We start from the raw sequence: 22,156 nt of genomic DNA, 5'->3' as shown, positions 1-22,156 counted from the left end.
TGTGCATTTAAACGATCACCTTTAATCAACAGTTTGAGTCACTTTCATCATGTTTAGATCCGATCTGTTTGCAACCTACCATCACCCATTTTCCCAGTGATTTAAAAACCAACAGCGTCCACTCGTCCCTCCTCGTGTTGAGCTCTCTACATTCAGGTCTTCTTGCCTCTGACCCTCAATCTAAGGTTGTTTTTTTTTTCCTGGGTAAGACCGAAACTGATGCACTTGATTCAACGAGTTCAAGGCATAAAATTGATGAATGCCAGAGCTCGGTTTGGTAAGAGTCGCTGATTCAATAAATGAATGTCAGTTCGGAGCACAAATAAAACAGATGTGTTCATTACTTTGCAGGTCTGGTTTTCCTGGTGCTCAGCCCGTCTCCATGGACAGGCAAAACCTTCGTTTCCTGGAAAAGAATCCGTACAAAGTGAGCTGGAAGGCTGACGGCACACGGTAGGTCTATTCTTCATGCCTCTTCTGTTACTCTTCATAAGTACAAGTCGATACAGGTTGTGCTCTCTGACTCTCTGACTGGCCTGATTGGCTTCTTCCCTAATTTGTCAGGCTCCGTTTTAAGAGTCACGAGTGAACAGCCAGTTTGTGTCCATGAGCCCATCGAATGTGTCTTTTTGTTCATCAGAGGTGTCAATTTATCTCTCTGGTCTTCTCGTGAAGACCAAGACAAACACTGAAATGTACCCGAGTGGTTAATAAATACAAAGGGAGACGTGCAACCACGTCAGTTAATTTCATTTAAAACTACAAAACAACAGATGTCGCAAACTGGTGAAATGAGGAAACCGATAGTAGTGAACTGTTGCTCATCAACAAATGTCAAACGCGTCCCATGTTTATTTCTGAAAACATGGGCTCGTTTAAACAGGTCAGTTTGGTTATCCTTTGAACCAGTCTTGGGTTTGTCTCTGGAGTCTGTCTGAACTGAAGAAGCTTGGTTTAAAACCCTCAAACTGGGGGTCTCGGATTGGGCCTCGAACCCACAAATACAAACGGAAGGTCAACGTTTTGTAATATCAAGGAATAAACATTGGTTTTTAGTTAGAAAAGTGCAAAGGAAGGAGACTTTTCTGAATAACTCACAATTTTCAGAACAAGGAATTCGTCTGAGAGCACTGTTGGAGACGAGGCCGAGCGAAGTGTGACCGATCCATCGCTCATCCACAGATATAACAGTATCGACATTTAACCCAGGAAAAGAGGCTTTTGGAGGTTGAGAAGAGATTTAATCCCGTCCCCCCTTCCACTTTAAAGTTAACAATACTCTCAGCACTGTTTGCAGCCTATGAAGCATAAAACAACTGCTGATTGACTATCTGGTCGGAATCTGTTTAGGCCGCAGACTCTTCCAACGGTTTGGCTATAATAGGTGGGTTTTTTTTTAAACAAACCACATGCAAAAAAAGAACGACGTCCACTTGTTTGGAATTGAAATGTAAAGTGGAGGCATTTTGTCTTTCCTGTCTCGTTTTAGGCTGCATTTCTAATTTCCCTGGTTTTATGTCTCTATTAGCAGCCTGTGCTGAGAAGCATAAACCAATTTTAGTATTCCCGTAGTCGTGTGTGTGTGTGTGTGTGTGTGTGTGTGTGTGTGTGTGTGTGTGTGTGTGTGTGTGTGTGTGTGTGTGTGTGTGTGTGTGTGTGTGTGTGTGTGTGTGTGTGTGTGTGTGTGTGTGTGTGTGTGTGTGTGTGTGTGTGTGTGTGTGTGTGTGTGTGTGTGTGTGTGTGTGTGTGTGTGTGTGTGTGTGTGTGTGTGTGTGTGTGTGTGTGTGTGTGTGTGTGTGTGTGTGTCTGCTCTAAATGTGCAGTGTGCTGCTGAATATTTAATGACTGCAGTCAATTTCCGAGTTTTACATATGGGTGCTTTAATTTCCTGTTCAGAGTGACACTAGCAGAGTGCAGATTAGGCTCCAGACCAAGATGCTGAAGATGGGTGCGTGATCGACTTCAAATACTTTCAAGTGTTGGGAGAAAGTTTTTGGGGTTTTTTTGCTCCCAAGTTTATGTGGACAGCAGTACAGAAGTCTTCCTCTCCTGCCTCCAGCTTCTGCCCCTCACCCCGTGTTTTCCCTCCAGCTATTTGAGGAGTCTTTCTTCAGTCATGAGGCATGCAGGGAGAGATGCACACGTTATGCCGAGGTATGAGTCATCGCACTACTGCAGGATGTGTACCACGTTAAGAACGGCATGTCTCTATTAAAGGCTGAAGAACAAGCAGAGAAATGCAAGGATGAAAGGGTTAATACAAGCAAACACAACCTGTAAAGACTGCCCCTCACCCACCCAGGATGTCCAATCTTAAATTCTCCCCATCAAAACAACATAAGTCAAATCTAGGAAAAGGAACAGTGTGTTGTGAAGAACACATCGCACCACTGCTCACTGCAAACATAACGTATAAATGATTCAAACATACCTGAAATACTCAAAGCTCCATTCATTTTAAGCTGATATTTTTAAACCAGGTACATGAACTCTAAAAAAGTCTTCAAATAATTTATTGAAATTAAGCATTTTAGCAGAATAATTGTGAGTTTAACCATTTTAAAGGGAGAAACTTGAATATGTTTCTTTATAGTAAGACTTGACCAAATTGAGATAAAACCTCTGACATGCACTCATGTCTTTTTCTGGAAGTGAAACACAACAGTTCTCATGCAGAAAGGTTTGTGCTTTCGACTTATAGAAGGTTCTGCAGTTTGTTGATTCTTCACTACAGAAAGTCGGGCTTACTTTTTCACCGACCTGTGCCCCAACAATATCAAAACCTCAACCTCAGCACACTTACCTGACACATGTTGGATTCTGTGTCGCTTTGTCACGCTGGTACCAGCCTCCTGGTTCTGCCTCGTTTCGGCCTTCCTATCCTGACTTCTCTGACCGCAGCAGTATTGTGTCTCTCTCTTTCATTGGGTTTCATGGAGAATTGACACAAAGGATACATACAAAGGCTATAGAAATGTGCAGAAATGTGTCCTAGGGTGGACATTCAGACATTGGAGCACGTGGTCTGCATGCAGGTAATCAGGCTGTTCTTTCATTCAGTGAAAAGCATCCATCTATAGGCTCAGGCGGCAAAAAGCAAAGAGTCTTTATTCCATCTGTGAGGCACAGCCTGTTCTGGTGCCACGAGGCTGATATTCCGTTATACTACTGAAGTGAGAAATGGATCACAGCTTTTTTATTTATTTCATTTTTTTGGAAGCTGCCTCACTAGTTTCTCGCCTGAACCGCTGTGCTGTTAAATTCATCCCGCAAAAAAAAAAAAAAACCCCAACACATTTCTCAAACTGGTTCGGCTTTTGTGTGAATTCTCAAAAAAAAAAAAAAAAAAATTTGAATTCACAAAAAGAGAGAATGAGCGGCTGGTTGGTGACGGGGCGGGGGGTGATTTAAAATTCCATAGGTGTGGGCTCGCAGTGGTTAGTGGATGTGTCCAACGTGGGCGGCCCGGGTTCGACTCCAGCCTGTGGCCTCTTTCCCGCATGTCAGTCCACTATCTCTCTCTAATAATAAAGGCACAAAAACCCAGAGAAGAAATATTATTATTATTATTTTTTTCATTAAACCTGGACTATAGCCTGAATAATTAAAACATCTTTATTTTGGATCAGTCTTCATCTCTATTAATCACATCTATTAAACATCTCTATGATAATGAACCCGTTTGGATTCTTTTGCTGCATTTTCCCTGAGATGTCCTGATTGCAGTGGGACTTTTCATTTTGTCATTCTTGCCATGCGTCGCAGAGAGTGTGCAGAGAATTTAGTATGAAAAGTGCTGCGTCCTCGCTGGTGGCAGTTGCAAAAACCTGAAATGGATTTTTAATAGGAAATCTCTTCAGTGTGCTCTGGGAAGATTGTTCCCTTTGCATAATGCCAATGTCTTGAATATTCTAAGTGCCACCTGCTTCCTTTTATCAATTTTCTTCAGAAAAGGAAGTTTCTTTACACTGAAGGTTCTGGCTTTTAAAATGAGCAACTTTCTTTTTGCATCATACAAAAGCATTGTTCATGCAGAAAAAGGTTAATGTGCTCCTTTCAGCCTTCATCGCTCCGACACACTTCCTCTCAGCCCCAGTATGCCAAGCGAAGCATCAACACTTCTGACAAACTGCCTTACTTCGTCGAACAATACTGGACAATATTTTGACAAACTGATTCATCCTCTCTTACGTAGGCACACACACACACACACACACACACACACACACACACACACACACACACACACACACACACACACACACACACACACACACACTCTCATACAAAGCAAAACTCTCACTGCCTGCTATCTGCCAAATACGTGGCTTCTAATGGGCTTTGGAAAGGACAGCAACATTAGTGCGTCAGCCAAAAGGGGAAACACAGCAGACTTTGCTTTTTAATCATCTCGTCGTGGAGCTTTCTGTCGGGGCTCGATTGGTCCGTGCTCCAGAGATGAAGAGCAGGAGGAGGGAGAGAGAGTCCAATTACGCCCTCAGGACTTTAAACAAACAATGCTGCTCAACTCGGACTTCGTTAGAGAAATTGGATTGGAGAAAGACTTCCTTAATGTTCACACAGATGAACTCCCAATCCCCTAAGTTCCACTGAAGTCACTGATTTAAACGGAGGGATCAATGACAAATAATGTCGAAAAATAGAACTGCTCATAGAGCCTTTGTGTATCAGTGGCTTTAAAATGCATCCAGAAATATTAACAGGACACTTCTCAGCTTTTCAGAAGATACGAGTTGTGCAACAGAAAACTGCGTTACTGCTCATTTATATTTACATTACATTATATTTATATTTACATTTAGTAATCGATTTACTGCACATTCACTCCCATGGCTGTGTAGACTGAGGTGCTGCGGGATGATATATTAATCTAAATTAGTTCCCTTTGTGGACTGTTGTGGTTCAGATTTGGCACTTTGCCTTTTCTTAATATGAAGACCCTCGCTAGTCATTGAATTAAGAAGCTTAATCCACACTTGTAAAGTAACATTTAGCTTTACGGTAGCTGCCAGGAACTTGGCAGAGAAAATGGTGCTTTTAAGTCCTGTTTTTATTTGGAACAATATGTTTTTGTTTTTTTTTAACAAGTGAAAACGCTAAAAGGAAGAAGACCAACCTGTTTGCTTGGCGAACATTAGTCTTAACCTTCGCACTTGCTATGAAGTGCTTCTTTGAGCTTTTCCTAAAGGACGCCTCTTATCCTGTCTCATTCAGAGTGAGGAGGAAAGTCCCAGGTGGGCCTAAGACCAGAACCCTTTTGGGACTCCTCTTCGTCGGGAATGGACGTTTTCTTTTCCATTCCCATGATGTGTGATTTGATGTGGACACGGGAAAGTTTTTCCTTAATGTTCTGGTATTAACAGTTTTGTATGATGTTAAACGCTGGCTTTGAAGTATTTCCTTATAGGGGTCGGCTCTCATCATTTCAGCTCTCAGCAGTTGTCCAAATGAGAAATCAACCTGGTCTTTCTTGATATAAGGAGCAGTCCTGCCACCACTAATGATGTGCAAAGCTGCTGGATTTGATCTAAGTCCTCCCCTGGAGCTCATCTGCTCTCAGCCATGCTGCAGGACTCGACTGGCTAAGCCCACACAATGGCCGCCTGTGCCTCATTAGGGCTAAAGTGCTCCGGGGGGGGGGAGGCACAGGGATAAGTCTAAAACCTGAGGCTCACAGCACCCAATAGAGGACACAGAAGCAGACCAGAGAGAGAAGTGGGCAGGTATGCACACTGGTATGAATAACTAGAACACAGGATGGAACTTTTCCTTGTTGTTCATAATAAAAGGTGGAGTGTGCGACTTCAGAGGGAGCGAGGGAAACACAAGGGTGGGGAAACTGATGAGGGAGAGCGTCAGTGGGAGCTCGCCGGAACTAATGGTCTCCTTATGCTTTCTTTTGAACATTCTTGACGGCGTTCGTCGTGGCTAACTGGCCAATTAGACGGCAGGTTAGCCACTTGTGTTCAGCGCTGACCTGTTGTGTCCTCTCTGGTTGACAAATCTTCTCCGTCGTGACACTTTCCCGTTTGATCTCGGAAGTCATTGGCCTTGATTAGGATAAAAGAAGTATCCTTTTGCACCAGAGGATTTTCTTACATTAATGAGCCATTGATGCTCAATGCTCCTGGCCTCGGTTCCTTTTTAATGGTTTCATGATGTCAAATGGCAGGAGGGTTTATATATCTTTCCCACTTGCCGTTCTTTCTTTCCCCTCCCACATGTTTCTGTTTTCTCTGCAGTTTCCACAAGACTTCTCCATGACCCTGGGTTTTATCTCTGTGTGTGTGTGTGTGTGTGTGTGTGTGTGTGTGTGTGTGTGTGTGTGTGTGTGTGTGTGTGTGTGTGTGTGTGTGTGTGTGTGTGTGTGTGTGTGTGTGTGTGTGTGTGTGTGTGTGTGTGTGTGTGTGTGTGTGTGTGTGTGTGTGTGTGTGTGTGTGTGTGTGTGTGTGTGTGTGTGTGTGTGTGTGTGTGTGTGTGTGTGTGTGTGTGTGTGTGTGTGTGTGTGTGTGTGTGTGTGTGTGTGTGTGTGTGTGTGTGTGTGTGTGTGTGTGTGTGTGTGTTTTCTCTCTCTCTCTCCTGTTGTGACTGGAGGGGGAGGACAGGGTCAAAGTCATCCCTCCGAGCCCTCCACCGGTCTCTTATAACTGAAGAGTGTGCTGAGGATTATGATTACCACTTTCCATGGTCTGTCTGCCTGAGACGCTCCAGTATAATGGGGATAATTAGGTTATATGTCTCGCCTCTCGCTCCCATCCCTTCCAAAACAAAAGCTCTTTCTGAAAACGATCACGTACAAACTGCAAAAAAGGAGTGACATCTACCTACGCAGTTCTTCCTGGAGGGACATGGAAGCATTAATCAAAGACAGGAGCTTTTTGTGAAGCTGATGGTTCCCATCTCCACCCTACTTCAATCTGTGTAACAACATAGGCACCGCTTAAACAAAATGTGACGGGGAAAAGTGGCTTTTAACATTATCTCTAAAAGTAGTTACTACTCCCAGAACTTTTTTACCTTACTTTGCCTCCAAAATGTTGAAAGCATTTAGTTCAGTGTGCAGTTTCATTTCACTGTGTGAAGTTTGGTGTCACATTTTCCCTGGAAAGCTCTGCTATCTTTTTTTTTTTTTTTTTAATTCTGAAAGAAAGGAATAAAAGGAAAAAAAACAACGTGTACGACTATGATTTGAATCTACTGTAGGTCCCTCATTATTTTTTAAGTAAACATGTCTGTGATGGTATACTAAACTACAGCTTCAGTTATCACTGGAGTGACATACTAACAAAAACAAATATGCTAAACCGTCTCTGCTGCTGACTTCTCCAGTGTTTTCTACTTTCATATCACCTTAAATTTGATGACTAGACAAAAAAACGTGGCTGTTTCTGATGGTTTTAAGTCTGTTTGTGTTATCTGCACTAAGCCAAGTGTTCACCAATCATTTGTGGACATCTTCATCAGAATAGCGTGGGCTCAACCACAGGTACTTTGACAGGTTAAATTCTAACTAATGCTGAAGGAGGCCGTTTTTTGAGCCACTGAAACCAATGGGTTTTTTTGCCTTTTTGATTGCATAATAAGTAAGTTATCATAAGAATATTTGCCATGGGTAATTCTGTGTACCCATGAATAGATCCTTTCTGTTTTGTTTGAAAATACACTTAAACTTAAAGGTTGTACTTTATTACACTCTCCCTCGACTGCTCTGTCCTCGCTGCCTTTAGTCAGATGGCAGTATAGTGAACACTCACTGCTTCTTGGCTGCTTGTCAAGTTTCCCACTTTATTTATTACATCTAATCCCTTTGTGACATGAGCATGAGAGTCGCAGTAGGTTTGAAAATGTGTAGCGTTGTCAGTGAGGAAGTCCATCTTTGTTTCTCCCAAAAGCTGTCATCCCCGACCCTTTTACTTTTCTAACTTTAAACACCTTCAAAGTTCTCATTTCACTTTTCTAATGCGTGAAAGTGTCAACAATAATGAGCCTCTCTTTTTGAAGGCATTGATTAAGGTAACCTTTGTAAACACAACAGGGCCGCAAGTGCTCATTAGGACAGGACTTCTTATTACTACATTCTTCCTGTGATGTTTTGGGTTATAGAGTCACAGGTGGCTTGTAGAGGGGAACTGGGCTCACAGGAGATGTGTCATGAAGCCAACAAAATGCTCAATAGTTTGTTTGCATTCTTTTGTCTGTTATTCACAATGTTCAAACCGTGGCCTTTTTTTTTTTTTTTTAAATGGACATCTTTGTACATTTTCAGCCATCTCTTGAATATCTCAGCATTTTCACTTTCTCTACTCTCTGGAGGCACCATGGTTTTTGTTGTTGTTGTTTTTACGACACTCTCGTAAATTCAACAGTGTTCTTGCTTACCATGCTTATCGTCTTTATCTGAACGCTACAGTTCTGTCTTTTCTTTGTCACTTGTGTTTGAGAAGTTTTTTTTTTTTAAGTCTTTGGTCTTTTCTTTTTTCTGCTCTTATGATCATTTACATTTCTAAACATGGTTGAAACCACAGAACACAAAATAATAACAAGAATCAACCACTGCTCGTTGACACCAATTATGATTTTCTCCAGTAATATCAACTTGACTCTAATACCACAGAATACTATGATTTAAAAAGAAGAAGCTTATAACAGTGAGCCACCATTGGGTTCATCAGTTTGTAAATGATTTGAGAGATATTTATTTGATAATTCGGATAAATATTGTGAAAATTAATCTGTAACAATTGTATGAAGTTTTTGTGGCGTTGAGTTATGAAGCTGAAGCAGGAGTGCTCAGATTTAAAGCGTCGGTCCATTTTAACACACAGTCTAAGAGCTTTGAAGTGGTGGTTTGTCGGTGTAACTCTTCCATCAACTTCTGAGAGGACAGAGATTTCTGTCTCCCACAAATATATATAATATATTCTTCTGCTGTGCTGTTAATTGGCCTACTTTTCTGGGCTTATACAGCGTTTGATAATGTGACACAGCTGCGTCCATACTCTTAACATCCGAATAGATTTTGAGAGAGAGAAGATTGTGTTTTGAAAACCTCAGGATTGTCTGAGTAGCAGACATTAATGCACTCCAGTGAATCAGTGTTAATCAGTGTTGGATAAAAACGGTGTATTCTCTCCGTTGTTACATTTGATGCAAATTTCCGAGGATAACACAAAGGCAACAATGGAGCCTGTGTTTTGGGGCGTGGCCCATCTTTGCAGCCTGACTTTGGGAACCGACAGCATGGTCGATCAAGCATTTTGTTGTCCTTGTTTATTTGCTTGGTGTCATATTGCCTCTAATGTCTGCCAATTCAGTGATCAGCCGAGTCTGTTCATCAAACAACAAACATTTGGTGTGAAAGCTTTGCCTGCTCTCTGGATACTCTTCATGACTATTGTGTTTTGTTGCCAAGACTTTTTAGTTTCTTTTTTAAATTGGCAAAAAAAGTAGTGACTGACTTTGGTTATTTAGAGGCCTTGTTTAATCTTTTATTTAATTTGGAATAGTCTGGACCCTATCAGTATAATCCAAGGACTGTGAGGATATTTTACAATCTGACCTCGTACAAAAGTGTAATCCAATCAGATCCAAACATGGCACCATATGCCTCATATTGGACTAATTATTCAAAATTAAGCAGCTCATGCAGAAAGGCTGATGGCTTTAAACTGCAATTTGGATTCAAATGATTTAAATGAGTACAGCCCAGATGGGTTGTCTATGTTTTAACAGATCATCTCATGTGGAATTAGAGCTGTTCACAGCTTTCAGCTAACAGAAAACGTTAGGCCAAGAAGCTGTCCATCACCACTTGAATCAGTTTTTGGAGAGTGGAGATTAAGGCTGATTTAAAGTCACTGGAAGAATCAAAAGTAAGGGTGTGTTTGTGTGGACTTATGAAGGTGAGTTCGGTGGTTTAGTGAAGTCAAACTAGCACAAGCCAAATACTCATTTCATTCGCAGGTTGGACTATATTTGACAGCTGCAGTCCAACAGTCTCTGTTGTCCATTTCTGAATGTTACTGGAGCGCAGTCGTGGCTGAAAAAGTAATTTTCCACCAATTTTCCTCTTTTTGGAGTTTCTCTGTTTCAGTGCTTTCCTACCTCTGTTCTTGAATGACAAACACAAGCAGACATTTCTCGCATTAAGAATCTGCAAATGTTAGACTTTTTTTTTTGATTCATGCGGTTTCAACAAGCCAATGAAATGTTGCAGCTCTAAAGACTCTTAATCATGGACAATACTCACTGTAAATTGTGAATTATTGTGCTTTTTCTTTAGAATTACATTTGTTGTATTAAAATGTTCAAAGTTGCGGATTGACTGTGTCTCCTCATTGCATTAGTTATTGTCAGTCTGCTGCTCAGACTGTAGTATAGATTCTTTTTTTGCTCACGTGTAATGGCTGGCCAAGGATTAGTAGAGCTTCGTGCTCATACAAACACACCACCTTCCCCCCTGGCGATGTATGCAATTTGAAGATAGAGTAAATCTCCTGCACGTAAAAGCTTTTTTGAATTGGACTTTTGGATTGAAAAACAAATTTGTTTTCAATTCATTGTAGGAAACATTTCAATCACAATGGCTGTTAAGAGTTCTGTTAGTGTTCGTTAAACGTCTTTTAAATACTTTTCAAGCATAAACAAGTTTGACTGAATTATCCGAGGTGGTTTTGATAAATATATTCCTGAATGTTGTGGTTTTAAAAGGTTTTCTGTTTCCTTAAAAGCTACAGAAGATAAAAGGAAAAGTGGTGCTTTGATAATATGGAGCAATTAGCAATTTGCTGCCGGATGATCTTTCTTCTTTTTCTTGACATGATAAATGCTCCGGTGCCTTCACCTCGTCGCCTTATTTGAATTGAACTCAACCAATTTGCACATTAGAGAAATGCACAGTCATGTTGTTTTGTAGTGCTAAATGGAACCAAAAGCTCACGTTGTTTTCTTATTCACATCAATGCAGCTTCAAAGTAGAACTACTAATATTAAAGGGATACTTCACCCATTTGCATGAAGCTGTGTATCATTAGAAACATGGTAATGCAATATGACGCTTTTTGCATCACATGAAGAAAACTTTCAAGCAAAGAAAAACCATATTTTTCTCGTCTCAGGGCAAAATGAGGGTTGCATTCATGACCATTCAACACTACTACCATGTTTCTAATGACACAAAGCTTCATGCAAATGGGTGAAGTATCCCTTTAAGTTTGTTGTTTCAGTCAGTTAGCCTTCAAACAGTTCTCTGTTTGAGAGATGAATCAAGGATGATCTTATTTTATCTTAAATCAAGGCATTCCTTTTATTTCCATACGGCTTAAAAAACAATCCATCCATCAAAGGCATATTTGAATCTATCCATCATTTTGAACATAGTAATGACCAAACAGCCATCATGCTTGATATTGAACAGGAAAATGAGCTTTGGAGACCAACATCCTTGCATGGACTTAAAGGCTGCCTAATGTAACCTGAGGGTCAGTGAAGATCGTCTCACCTTGTCGAGGAACGGACATGTTTGCCACTATTTTGTTTCTTGGACAGTAGCGTTTTTAGCTTGTGAAAAAGGAGAGCGCTTGTATTGCAGCCTTTGCTTTTTGTAACTTTGAATATTACTTAGTCATAAATATTTATTTTGTGAAGAACCACTTTGATTTAAAGCTGAGGTTTTTCTTAGGATTCCTCTGAGAACAAATTGCTGATCCAATTTCGATTTCACAGAATATTCTTTAAAGTCTTTTGATATGGGACTGTCTGGCTTGGCTTGTTTGGAAACAAACGACAATAAATGCATCATAACCGGAGGTATTCATATAAAATGAAAACAAATTTAAATATACCCCGAGTTTTTAATTCCATCATCAAACCCAAAGTGTGTTCTAAAAGTGACATTTGACTTTGTGAAAATAGTGATCAGTTATTAGTGAGCGGTCAGTACATGAAGTCACCGATGGAGTTGCTTTGTTGTTTCCTTCTCACCAGCATGAAAACAAATACAACTTTGTACTCTGTGATTTCAACTTGATGACACACGATCTTCTTCTCCTGCAGGTACATGATGTTAATCAACGGTAAAAATGAAGTGTTCATGATCGACAGAGACAACACCATCTTCCACATAGCAAACCTTGAGTTTCCTTTCCGGAAGGATCCACGAGTCCACCTATCGAATACTCTTCTGGATGGGGTGAGTCTTTCTTTCTTTCTGATAATAATGCTTTAAAACATGCTAGCTTCTCCTGAAATACCCAGAAGGAGACCATATTGTTTTTCTCTTGGTTGTAATTTGAACTCCCCTCCAACTCCAACATTCATTTCCCACCCTGCTCAGTATAACAGATTATGGACACAAGTTGCCAAAGCTTAGTTTGGAAAAAGCCCCACCAGCATGCTTCAGTTTAACAGCAGAGCCTGTCAAAAATGGCTGACAGGAAAATCATCATCCCAGTCCTGGAGAAAGAACGAATGAAATGTTGTAGAGTTGTTCAGTCACTGTCACTGCCCCTCTCTTCTGCACTGAGACGCGTCAGCCTGTAATAGCGGGCTCAGGTTTGTTATGTTTAGGTCACACAGGTCCCAGCTTTACCCAGAAGCAGGTGCATGTTTGAGCCATTAACACACTCCCTGACAGAAAACACAAGCAAGGAAATGACTGAACAGTCAGCTGGGAGTTGATTAGAAGTCTCTGGCTCTCTTTGTGCCTCTTGGTCATTTTACTGGAGATAAAAAAAAAGATAGGTTGCCGGTGATTGTTTTTCGTTTAGATCCCAGCCTTGTTTTCGAGTTAAGCTAACATGTTTTTCTCTGCTTCCTCTTGGCGCAGCAGTTGCTGATTGATGTGGTGAATTTATTTCCCTCACCCCAGACAGGACATCTAATTGCAGCTTATTTAGGTTTTTTTTTTTTTTTTTTTTTGAAGGAGCGCTTCAGAAGTGTTTAGATCGCAACAAGGTTTGTGTTGACTTTTTTTTTTTTTTTTTTTTCTTCTATCTGATGATGCCTCTGGCTCTCAGTTCAGAGAGGCTGCTTACAGTGAGGAGCTCTCCTCTTGAAGCCCAGCTGTGTCGTCTGATATGTTTCATCTTCAGCCCCTCGGCACTGCTCTTTGTCTTTACATGTTTTTACTACAGTTTTTTTAATGAGCTTTACATCCACTCAAGCTCCAAAATTGGATGAATGCAGACTGTAGATTGAATTCCTGCTGGTTTCCTTCACTCACGTAAATGTATTCATCTTTTGCACAGTGTGCAACGGTTCACTGCACCGTATGCATAATGATGGCAGCCTCCTCGGGTTACATCATTTCTTTTTTATCGGACCCTCCTGAAGTGCTGTAAATGCCTCCCTTAGACTTCGGTGTTCTCTTTCCTAGTCTGGAATCTGTACGTGAATGTGCTTCCTTACTCGGATATGACATGTGGAACTGTAATACTGCCACTGTTTAAGTTTTACAACAACTGAATGAACAATAATTAAATTAAATTCAAAACAACTTTATCTGTCCCCTGGGGGCAATTCAAATACGTAATAATCAGAGATGGTGGGGGGGGGAAATTCCATGACTAAAGTTTTGTGATTTTTTTTTTATTGGACTGTAAAAAAGAAAGATTGATCATTGTGATGTTTACAGAAAAACAGCCACTGTAAGCCAAGAGAAAATAGCTGACAATGCATGCCTTGTTTTCTCCTAAACCTAACGTTTTTTGAGTTTATAATGAAGATAAAACTGTGTGTCATCCCCCGTCACTCTGACTGAACCAGCTAATGCATTTAAAAAAAAAAAAAAAAAGATTCTTTGAGGGGGAAATCGGCCATCTGCTGACACACGTGTTCAGTCAAAGCGAAGTCTGACTGACTGACATGTGATGTGTGTTGTTTATTTTGGTTTTGGAAAAGTTACTCATGATATTCTACTCTGTCCTACTGTAGGATTGAATTTGTATTTTTGTTTGAAACGGGCTTTTTTTTTTTCTTTTGGAGTTGGACATGCATTGTATCACATTACTTCAGAATCCAATACCTATCCATTCAGCCTCCGAGAATCGTGACGAAAGCAAATCATCCCCGCCGTAGTTCACATCAATGACATATTTCATTCGTATTTGAATGTTATACCAATGCACATGAAAAGGCCTATTCTTATTCTGGATTTCAATTACTATGAAAAACAATCTCAAAATAGGTACCAGTATTGTCCTGCAGAAACCCTCTTCAGTAACAATAAGACATCAGTGGTTAAAGGCTCTCTGTGGAGACTTTATTCTTATTGGAAGGCTTTTTAGCATCTCAGACATTTGGTGAGATGCTAAATGTATTTTTTGTCTAGCTTTGAAAAATCCAAATTGTTAGTATGTTTAATGCATCTCTAAATATAGTGTGCATACACTGCGTTGATGTACTGAAAGGATAAATAAAGTATGCCAGTGTGCATTAAAACAAATGAAAAGCACCTTGTGAGAGAACTCGGCTCAACAGCTTCCAGACTTGGAGCAGCAGAGGCTTCACTGTCTGAGGCTGCAGTGGGGAAATGTAATGCAATGAAAATGGTGTTTTAATTAGTTGTGCATGGCGAGCAGGTAACTACATCTCATTATACACAATAAACAGATCTGGACTGACCAGAAATTCACACAATGCACATTTGTTTATCTTAAACTCCATTAATTAGAAAAGCTGTTCTCTTATATAATATTCCTGTTGTTGTAGCCTGACACCTTCATGTTGTTCACTTGCTATATGAGCAGATTCTTTAGAGTATCTTACTGTATCTAGTCTTTTACATACAGTTAGGACCCTACATTCACTTCTCTGACTTTAGCTGTGATGACATTTGCTCGCTCGTCACTGCGTCACACAGTTGTGTATTAATCGTCCTGTGATAACTAATCACGTGTGTGTTGGGTGTCCAGCACCACCGCTGCACCGCTCTCCCAACTTCAGCATCCTGCATAATGGATGTGCAGTGCTATTTCTGCTTCCTGTTCTTCTTCCAGAGAGACCACCACACATACACACCCTCCCTGAACACGTGTCCCCTTGAGAACACTCAGCCCCGAGCGTCCCATGCTTACAGTACCAGTTTCCATCCTGCATCAGTTTGTGCGACGATAAAACATGATTACTGGTTTCGCATACACTTGAATTATTTTGTTTTATTTTCTCATGAGATTGAAATCAAACTATGAATACATTTCTGAAAAGCTGGCTCGTACAACCGGCTCTAACATCTTAATGAGTCCAGCTCTTTAAAACTCTGTATCTGTGGCTCTGGCACTCGTTTGGGAGAGGAGGCTTCAAATCTGCCTCCCAACGTGTGTTATAAATGTTTTTGGTCTCTCAAGCTTCTTAAAATGACAGCTTTGTTTGTTTTTTCATCAAGTTGTATTGTTCCCCGCAGACCAATGTGCTATACAAATAAAGTTGACTTTTTAGTATTGATTCATTGTATCCGTATAGAGCTCACACTGTCAAAAATGAGATCTTTCCATGTGTAAATATATTTTGAGCATTTTCTCCATTCCGTCCTGTATCTTTACAAAATCTTGCACTTGATTTACTTTTCACCTGTAGCCCTGACTCTGGTTCTTTTTCTCTGCAGGAGATGATCATCGACAAAGTGAACGGTCACCCCGTCCCGCGCTATTTGATATACGACATCATCAAATTCAACGTGAGTAGCTCAGCTGTTTAAGAATGTGTTGTCTCTCCTCTGACCTATTGCTCCTGAAATCTGCCAAACCCAAAATGTCAGACAGAATAAATAAGCATCCCTTTGGACTCATCTCATTAATGTGTCTGAGCAGCTCCTTCTGCCTTCTCTTTTTTTGTTTGTAAATCAGAACAAAGTGTTTTCTGTACTCAGGGTAAAGCTTCTATGTGGTATTTTCTGTTTTCCTGAAAGCAGCATGGGTTTGTCTGCAGCTTTACTGCAGCAGGCAGCAGAGCGGTGCTCATCCCGCCTCTGCACAGAGATGACAGGCCTCGTCTCTCTGCTTGCTTGACCCCCGCACCCTGTCAAACACGGGGCTTTACTTCACCCTGACCTTAAACACAACAACACTACAAAACTTTTGGTACTTTTAATTTGATTAATTTAGATCAACTGCACATTGTGGGAACTCTGTAATGCACACGGGACACTATTTGATTTGATAAAAAAACAGTTACATTTTAAAAAAGAAACCTTGTTAACTGTCGATTTTCCGCCAGATGCGTCTGTGGTTGTCGTAGTAACAAAAGATATTGAAGATGGAAAGTGTCCGAACGTATGCCTCATTTATTAGTTTTTCATTGCAGACATATCTACAAAGCATTTTTTTTTCATTGTAACAGTAAATAACGACTAAACCAAAGAGCATGTAATGTGGGGACTCTTTCAGTTAACACACAACACCAGAACTTCACGTCAGCGGATGTTTTCTTATATTTGGTGGAAAATCCTTCGCCTGACAGTTCTGTAAGATCAAAGTCTCCAACAGTACGGACTGCTGGATGTTTTTTCGACGTGGCCGGGTCAGTAATGCCTGTTAGGAAAGGGAAAAAGAGATTCTTCTTCAGTAATTGCCTGAGTGTGTCCCTGCTTGTAAAATCAAGCTATGTATGTGTAAAAGCGTGATCCTCCTGTTGAGTTCATCTGAATTGACAATTTTTCTCGAGAACAGCCCGGGGACAACATTATAAGGCTGTTAAATGCTAACACTCTTCCACACTGTAAATTAATTCATCCTTTCAGCTCTGGTCTGGGTGCCGCTAATAGCAAGCAGGCCAGGCAGGAGACTAATGAGCCTGCAGTTTGCCCTGAGCGAGCCTCTCCTGTCTTCCTCATAAAAATGTGATGAATACCTCAGGATGGAGGAGGAGCGGCCGGGTAACTTCAGCCATTTTATGTCTGTCTGTCGCCTCCTTTCTGGCATTGATCACAGGATCTCGACGAGCAAGCTGCTCAATGCAGACTCCAGCGGTGAGCGAAACGTCCATGAAAGGCGATGCAGAAGTTAGCCGCTCCACATGACTCCCCACCCCAAGTCATCAGTAAAACGCTGCCGTATTGATCCTCTCCGGCCATTATAAGCCTTCTCCATTATCTGCGGGCAGCTGCACCTCAGCACAGAGGCTCCATCCTGAGACTGAGGGTGGGAATGCAGCAGGAGGGAGAACACACCACCCGCTAGGCCCGCGGCCTTAACGTGCCAACCTACTTGTTTGGAAAGTCAGGTGAAAGCCAGCACTGGGATTCCTTCGATTTTGAGCTCGATGGGAAGTGTGTGTTCTCTCAATATTGGATTTAGCTGTGAGAGGGGGACATTTCTGTGGCTCCAAATATCAGCAGCTTTATTAATGTTAGTGCGGTCTGTATTGTAAGTCGTCCAACAGAGTGTTATTCTGTTCAAAATGCTGATTTGTTCAAAAGCCCCTCCATGCATGAAACTGATCGACCCTGACTTACCACCCTGACACATGGAGGGAAATTTATTTTTTCTCCCTCACTGTGAAGCACAAAATACTTATATATATATATATATAAATATATATATTATACTTACTTATATATTTTTGTCTTCCTAGAAAGTTGTTGCTGCTTGTCAGTCTCTGTCAGCTCCCCCACTGTGGGGGAACTAACGCTGTGATGGAGGCACGACAGCATTTCATTATATGTCCTGAATTTGTCAATTGGATAAAACCTGTGGAGGTTCGTATGTAAAATTAGCTACACTTTGATTGAGCTCGTTGTTTTTTTTGTTTTTTTATATATCTCAACTCAAATAATCAGGTGCAGAATTAGACAAGACAAATCATCTCGTTCAGCAGAAAAGAAATCTTTGGAAAGCTTTTTCCGTGTCAGCGTAGGGACTGCTTCACCGGCATAAGCTCCACTCACTTCTGCTCGAGGAGTTTGTTTACTGGACAATCTGTAGCTCTGCTGAGTTCTCTGACCTGTGAATAGTCCCAGGGCTGCATCATACATTAAGAAACCAACTGCAGCTTCAATCTGCTGACGCACCCAGTCCTCCCCTGTGGACTCATTTCACCTGCAGGCTGCTGTCACATAGTGCATCTCTTCAACTTCAAATAAGATGTATACGTTTTTGTCCCGGAGGAAAATTTTGCTTCGGGCAAAAGTTCTACATTCACACCTTCATTCACTTCATACAATACAGATCTATAACCGCTTTTCTACCCAAAGTTACCTTCTAGGCACAGTGTAGTTTTGACTAAAGACTAGTAGAGATAAGGCCAATTAGTCCTTTACATCTGGAAAACTCTTTGAAATGGATCCTTTTAGCTTTGCGTTTGCAGATCGAGGCAGCAGACAGAGAGTCTGGATTTCTACTGCACGTACTCTCAAAGTTGCACATGTCGCTGTAGTGTCCCTTAGTGTTCAAATGACAAGCGAATGCACTCTTTTTTTCTTTTCTTTTTTTTTTTTTTACGTTTTCACGACATGCCAAAGGATGATGGCTTGCGAGCACGCTGGGATGTGCCGATCAGAAGAGAAGGACGCTTCATTCAAAAGTCTTTGCAGCGGGGACGATAACATCTATTCAGCACCGTAAGGCTAAGCCGACTTTAAAAGGGGCCGTACCTTCAAGGTTTTTTATGGAATAAATAAGACCTCTGTGTTCATAGTGGAAGCAACACAAGCATCCACATAATTATACAGTGTGTTGTTATTGAGAATATGAGTAAAGCTGGGCTGTTTCCTGACATGGTTTAATATGCTTGTCAACGTTTGATGTAATTTATTTCTCCTGCAGTATACTGATATGTTTTGTCAATATTATTACATAATTATTGAGACAACTGTAACTCGCAGCAAGAAATCCATCTACAAGGATAAGTTATAGTGCTACGTCTTCATTGGTCTCTAACTAGAGTAGCCATCAGGGGCTAACAAAGAGTTTACGGTTAACCTCAGTCTCTTTGTTTGGCTCATCAACCACAACACATCCACTCTGTCTCTACAGGGACTTAAGTCTGCCTGTTTCCTGTGCTCATAAGGTCATTCCGCACCTGCATTTCCATGTACAACATCTGCTCAAACATTCTTCACTTTGCTGAACTCTTAGCTGTAATGCAGATAAGATAATACTTTATTCATCTCGCAGGCGGAGGAATTTACAGTGTTACAGCAGCAAAGCAGGATAGCAGAAGAGAATCACACAGTGCAAAATAAATTAAAAAGTGTGTAGAAAGAAAGAAAAAAAATATGCATGAAAACAATAATCAAGAGCTAGTAAAAATAAATATGCATCAATTTAAAGAGCTAGTAAAAATATGCATTTAAAAAAAGGAATAGTTAAATTGCCAGTAAGGAAGGTAGGAAGGTCGGTTCATCCATATAGAAGTGTTAACTTCTCATCTGGTTTTATAGTATTATATATATTAATATATCCAGTATTTAAAGAACAGCTTTAGGCCTGTTAAAACCTACTGATACAACAGGTCTGTGCTATAGAGTGCGTAGGATGTGTTTTTGATGTTGTTGTTGAACTCTATTTTAAGAGACTAGTACTGCGTCAAAGTGACTCATAAAGGAGCAGGAGCAGTGGGCTTCAGGGGCTCTCGCAGTGTAACTTCATAGATTATCGTCATAAGTTTTGGCCATAGATAGATTGTTGTACTTTATTGATTTTTACATTTACATTTTTTTTTTTTGAATACTTTTCCACGACTTGCCAAAGGATGATGGCTTTTTTTTTTTTTTTGGTTTCGCCACAGATCATGACTCCCCCTCCTCAAAACATGGTGGAAAAAATGGGGAGTTTCCTGTGGCTGTAGATGCGCTTTGAAACTGCACTCGTTAGTTTGGATTTTTATCTAAAAAAAATTACGTAATTCAGTCTGCAATTTGTTTAGGGAATTAGTCCTCATTAACGCCTGATAAAAAGGAAAGTGTGCAATAATCATAGTGTTGATCCCAAACAGATTCTGTTAGAAATATCCCCGAGGAAGATGACACACTAAGCTTCTGGTCCCATCACTGATTCAGTCCCCTGCGTATAGTTTGTCTAATGCTAAATTATCCCTGACAGAAACAGTCGGGAGTTATCTTCAACGCTGCGTCAGTGTTTTATAAGATGTTTTGGTTTTTGCTGAACTCCCGAGTTCTTCCTTCAGCTTCATGAGCTTCAGGCTTTATATCGGATTCTGCAGCTCTCTGCTCTTTAACATTTCATGTGTGTTTTATATATAGATTCTTTATGCACTCTGTTTTATCCAACCATAGAGGGGCTTGTGTAGTACACTGAATTGCACTTGGTTGGACTACAGTCTTTCACTCTGAGGACAGAGGAGCCAAGCTTGACTGAAAAAAGAAGCTGTAGGAGGCGAGCTGGTAGGGTTAGAGTCAGATTCTGACTATATGTTCAAGGTTTTTGCCTTCACATTGATGCTATGTATGACATTCCAGATACAGTCGAAGGCTATTGAAAACTATCTGTTTGCGTTCAGACCATCTTGTTGCTTTAGACTCCTAAGTGGAGCATAGGGCAGCTGGTGTGTTTGCTGTGTCTGTAGCAGTTTGGGTTTTACGAGACGGAGTTGCTAGTCCCACGCCCAACCCTTTTACCATTTCTGGCTTCTGGTGTGTTTTGGAGTGGTGTGTTAGTCCTCTTCTCGAGCCCGTTGTCTTCCTGGTGCTGGATTACAGCCTCACACCACATGAGGCCGGACAGACTTTTGGGTTGTGTACCAGCTGTCTCGGCACGTCAAGCCCAACCAACTCCTGCTACTGTGTAACGAAGACTGGCGCAGAGGCAAGCACTTCATACCAGCAGCTCGAGACAGACCGAGACAGCGTTCAGACCATAAACCGTAAATATTAATGGATGAAGCCTGAGTGACGTCACCCATGTTACTGCAGAGGGATGTTGCCATGCTAAAGATGCTGTCTGATCCCAACTTTCAGTCAACCCAACAACAGGCTAAGAACTGGAGTGGGTTTTAAAGCCTCTTGACAAACCATTTCATTGATCCCACCTGTCAATCAAGTAATCTACAAACACTTATCCTCCACACTTGCATCTTGTCCTGTCCTGGTGCCACAGCTACCTTTGCTACCTTTTCAAACGTGGTGATTTTCACATTTAGTCATGTACGACTGTGTTACACCTTATTTTGAAAACCCCGATTTTTTTATTTTTCACGCCATCCTGGGAACACTTTTATTTTCACACGTGGTAGTATCACTTCACCCAGTCGTGTTGTGTGTGGTTATATATATTAGAGAAGTTATTGTTCAGAGATACGTTTGTCTTGCGTAAGGCTTGGCATTGTACCGGCTTACATAAGACAGCCAACTTAAATAAGACTTGCTCTGATCTTTTTTTTGTTTTTGCTGAGTGTATGCACAAATGATTGCATCTAATTATTGCTCATCCACCTCTTCACTCAACTCTGAAAGAAATGTTTTCCTCCATCTATGGCCCAATAATTCCATAGTAGTCTATATATATGCTTGGTTTCTACATGTTTGGCTTCATTTTCTCCTCTCTCATGATGTGAGACATTTTAAACGTTAAATTGTTTTTAAGTATTAAGTGCATTTCCATCTGGCAGCTCTTCAGAACTCACTCATCATTTTTTTTTTCTCCCTCTTGCATTGATTTCCTCTTCTGTGCTGTTAAAAGTGAGTCATTATTTTTAATCACTTTGTCAATTGAGCAACAGAGATAAGTGGTGGCGAGTTGCTTTGCTGTAGCAGGGCGGCTTCATCACAACTTTTGCTGCCTGCACTTTGCAGTGGTCGCGGTTGTTGAAGTCGTGTTCTTGATGTTACTTTGCTTCCACACAAGTTTCTTTACTCCCTAATCAAGAGCAGGGGCTCAACCTTTTTATTTATATATATATATATATATATATATATATATATATATATATATATATAAATATATACTTGATTGATGGCACCTTTGCTCCTATACTGGCCTTGTCTTGTCTCTTTGATAGACTGTGATCCACACAGGTCTCCGTTCTATCTGTCAGCACCGACTCTATGTGGCTGTCTAATCCCAGGAGGGCTGCTGTTGTCACCGTGTCACAGAAAAAAACCATTACACTGTACTGTGTGTTGACATTCCCATATGTTCTTATGTCAGTCTGATTATGTGGGGGGGGGGGGGGAGCAGCCATC

General features: G+C 40.9%; 1 protein-coding gene across 1 annotated transcript in view; it reads left to right on the top strand.

Annotated features, from left to right (window-relative positions):
* The window catches only part of rngtt (RNA guanylyltransferase and 5'-phosphatase), a 78,269-nt gene that overhangs the window by 12,225 nt on the left and 43,888 nt on the right, over positions 1-22,156 (top strand). The window contains exons 8-10 of the mRNA XM_079365353.1: positions 352-453; positions 12,076-12,211; positions 15,623-15,694. Coding sequence (XP_079221479.1) covers positions 352-453; positions 12,076-12,211; positions 15,623-15,694 — 310 coding nt within the window. The remainder of the gene's footprint in view (positions 1-351; positions 454-12,075; positions 12,212-15,622; positions 15,695-22,156) is intronic.

Source organism: Symphodus melops, assembly GCF_947650265.1.
Source record: "Symphodus melops genome assembly, chromosome: 1".
Classification (NCBI taxonomy): domain Eukaryota; kingdom Metazoa; phylum Chordata; class Actinopteri; order Labriformes; family Labridae; genus Symphodus; species Symphodus melops.
This window is presented reverse-complemented; position numbering and strand designations above follow the sequence as displayed.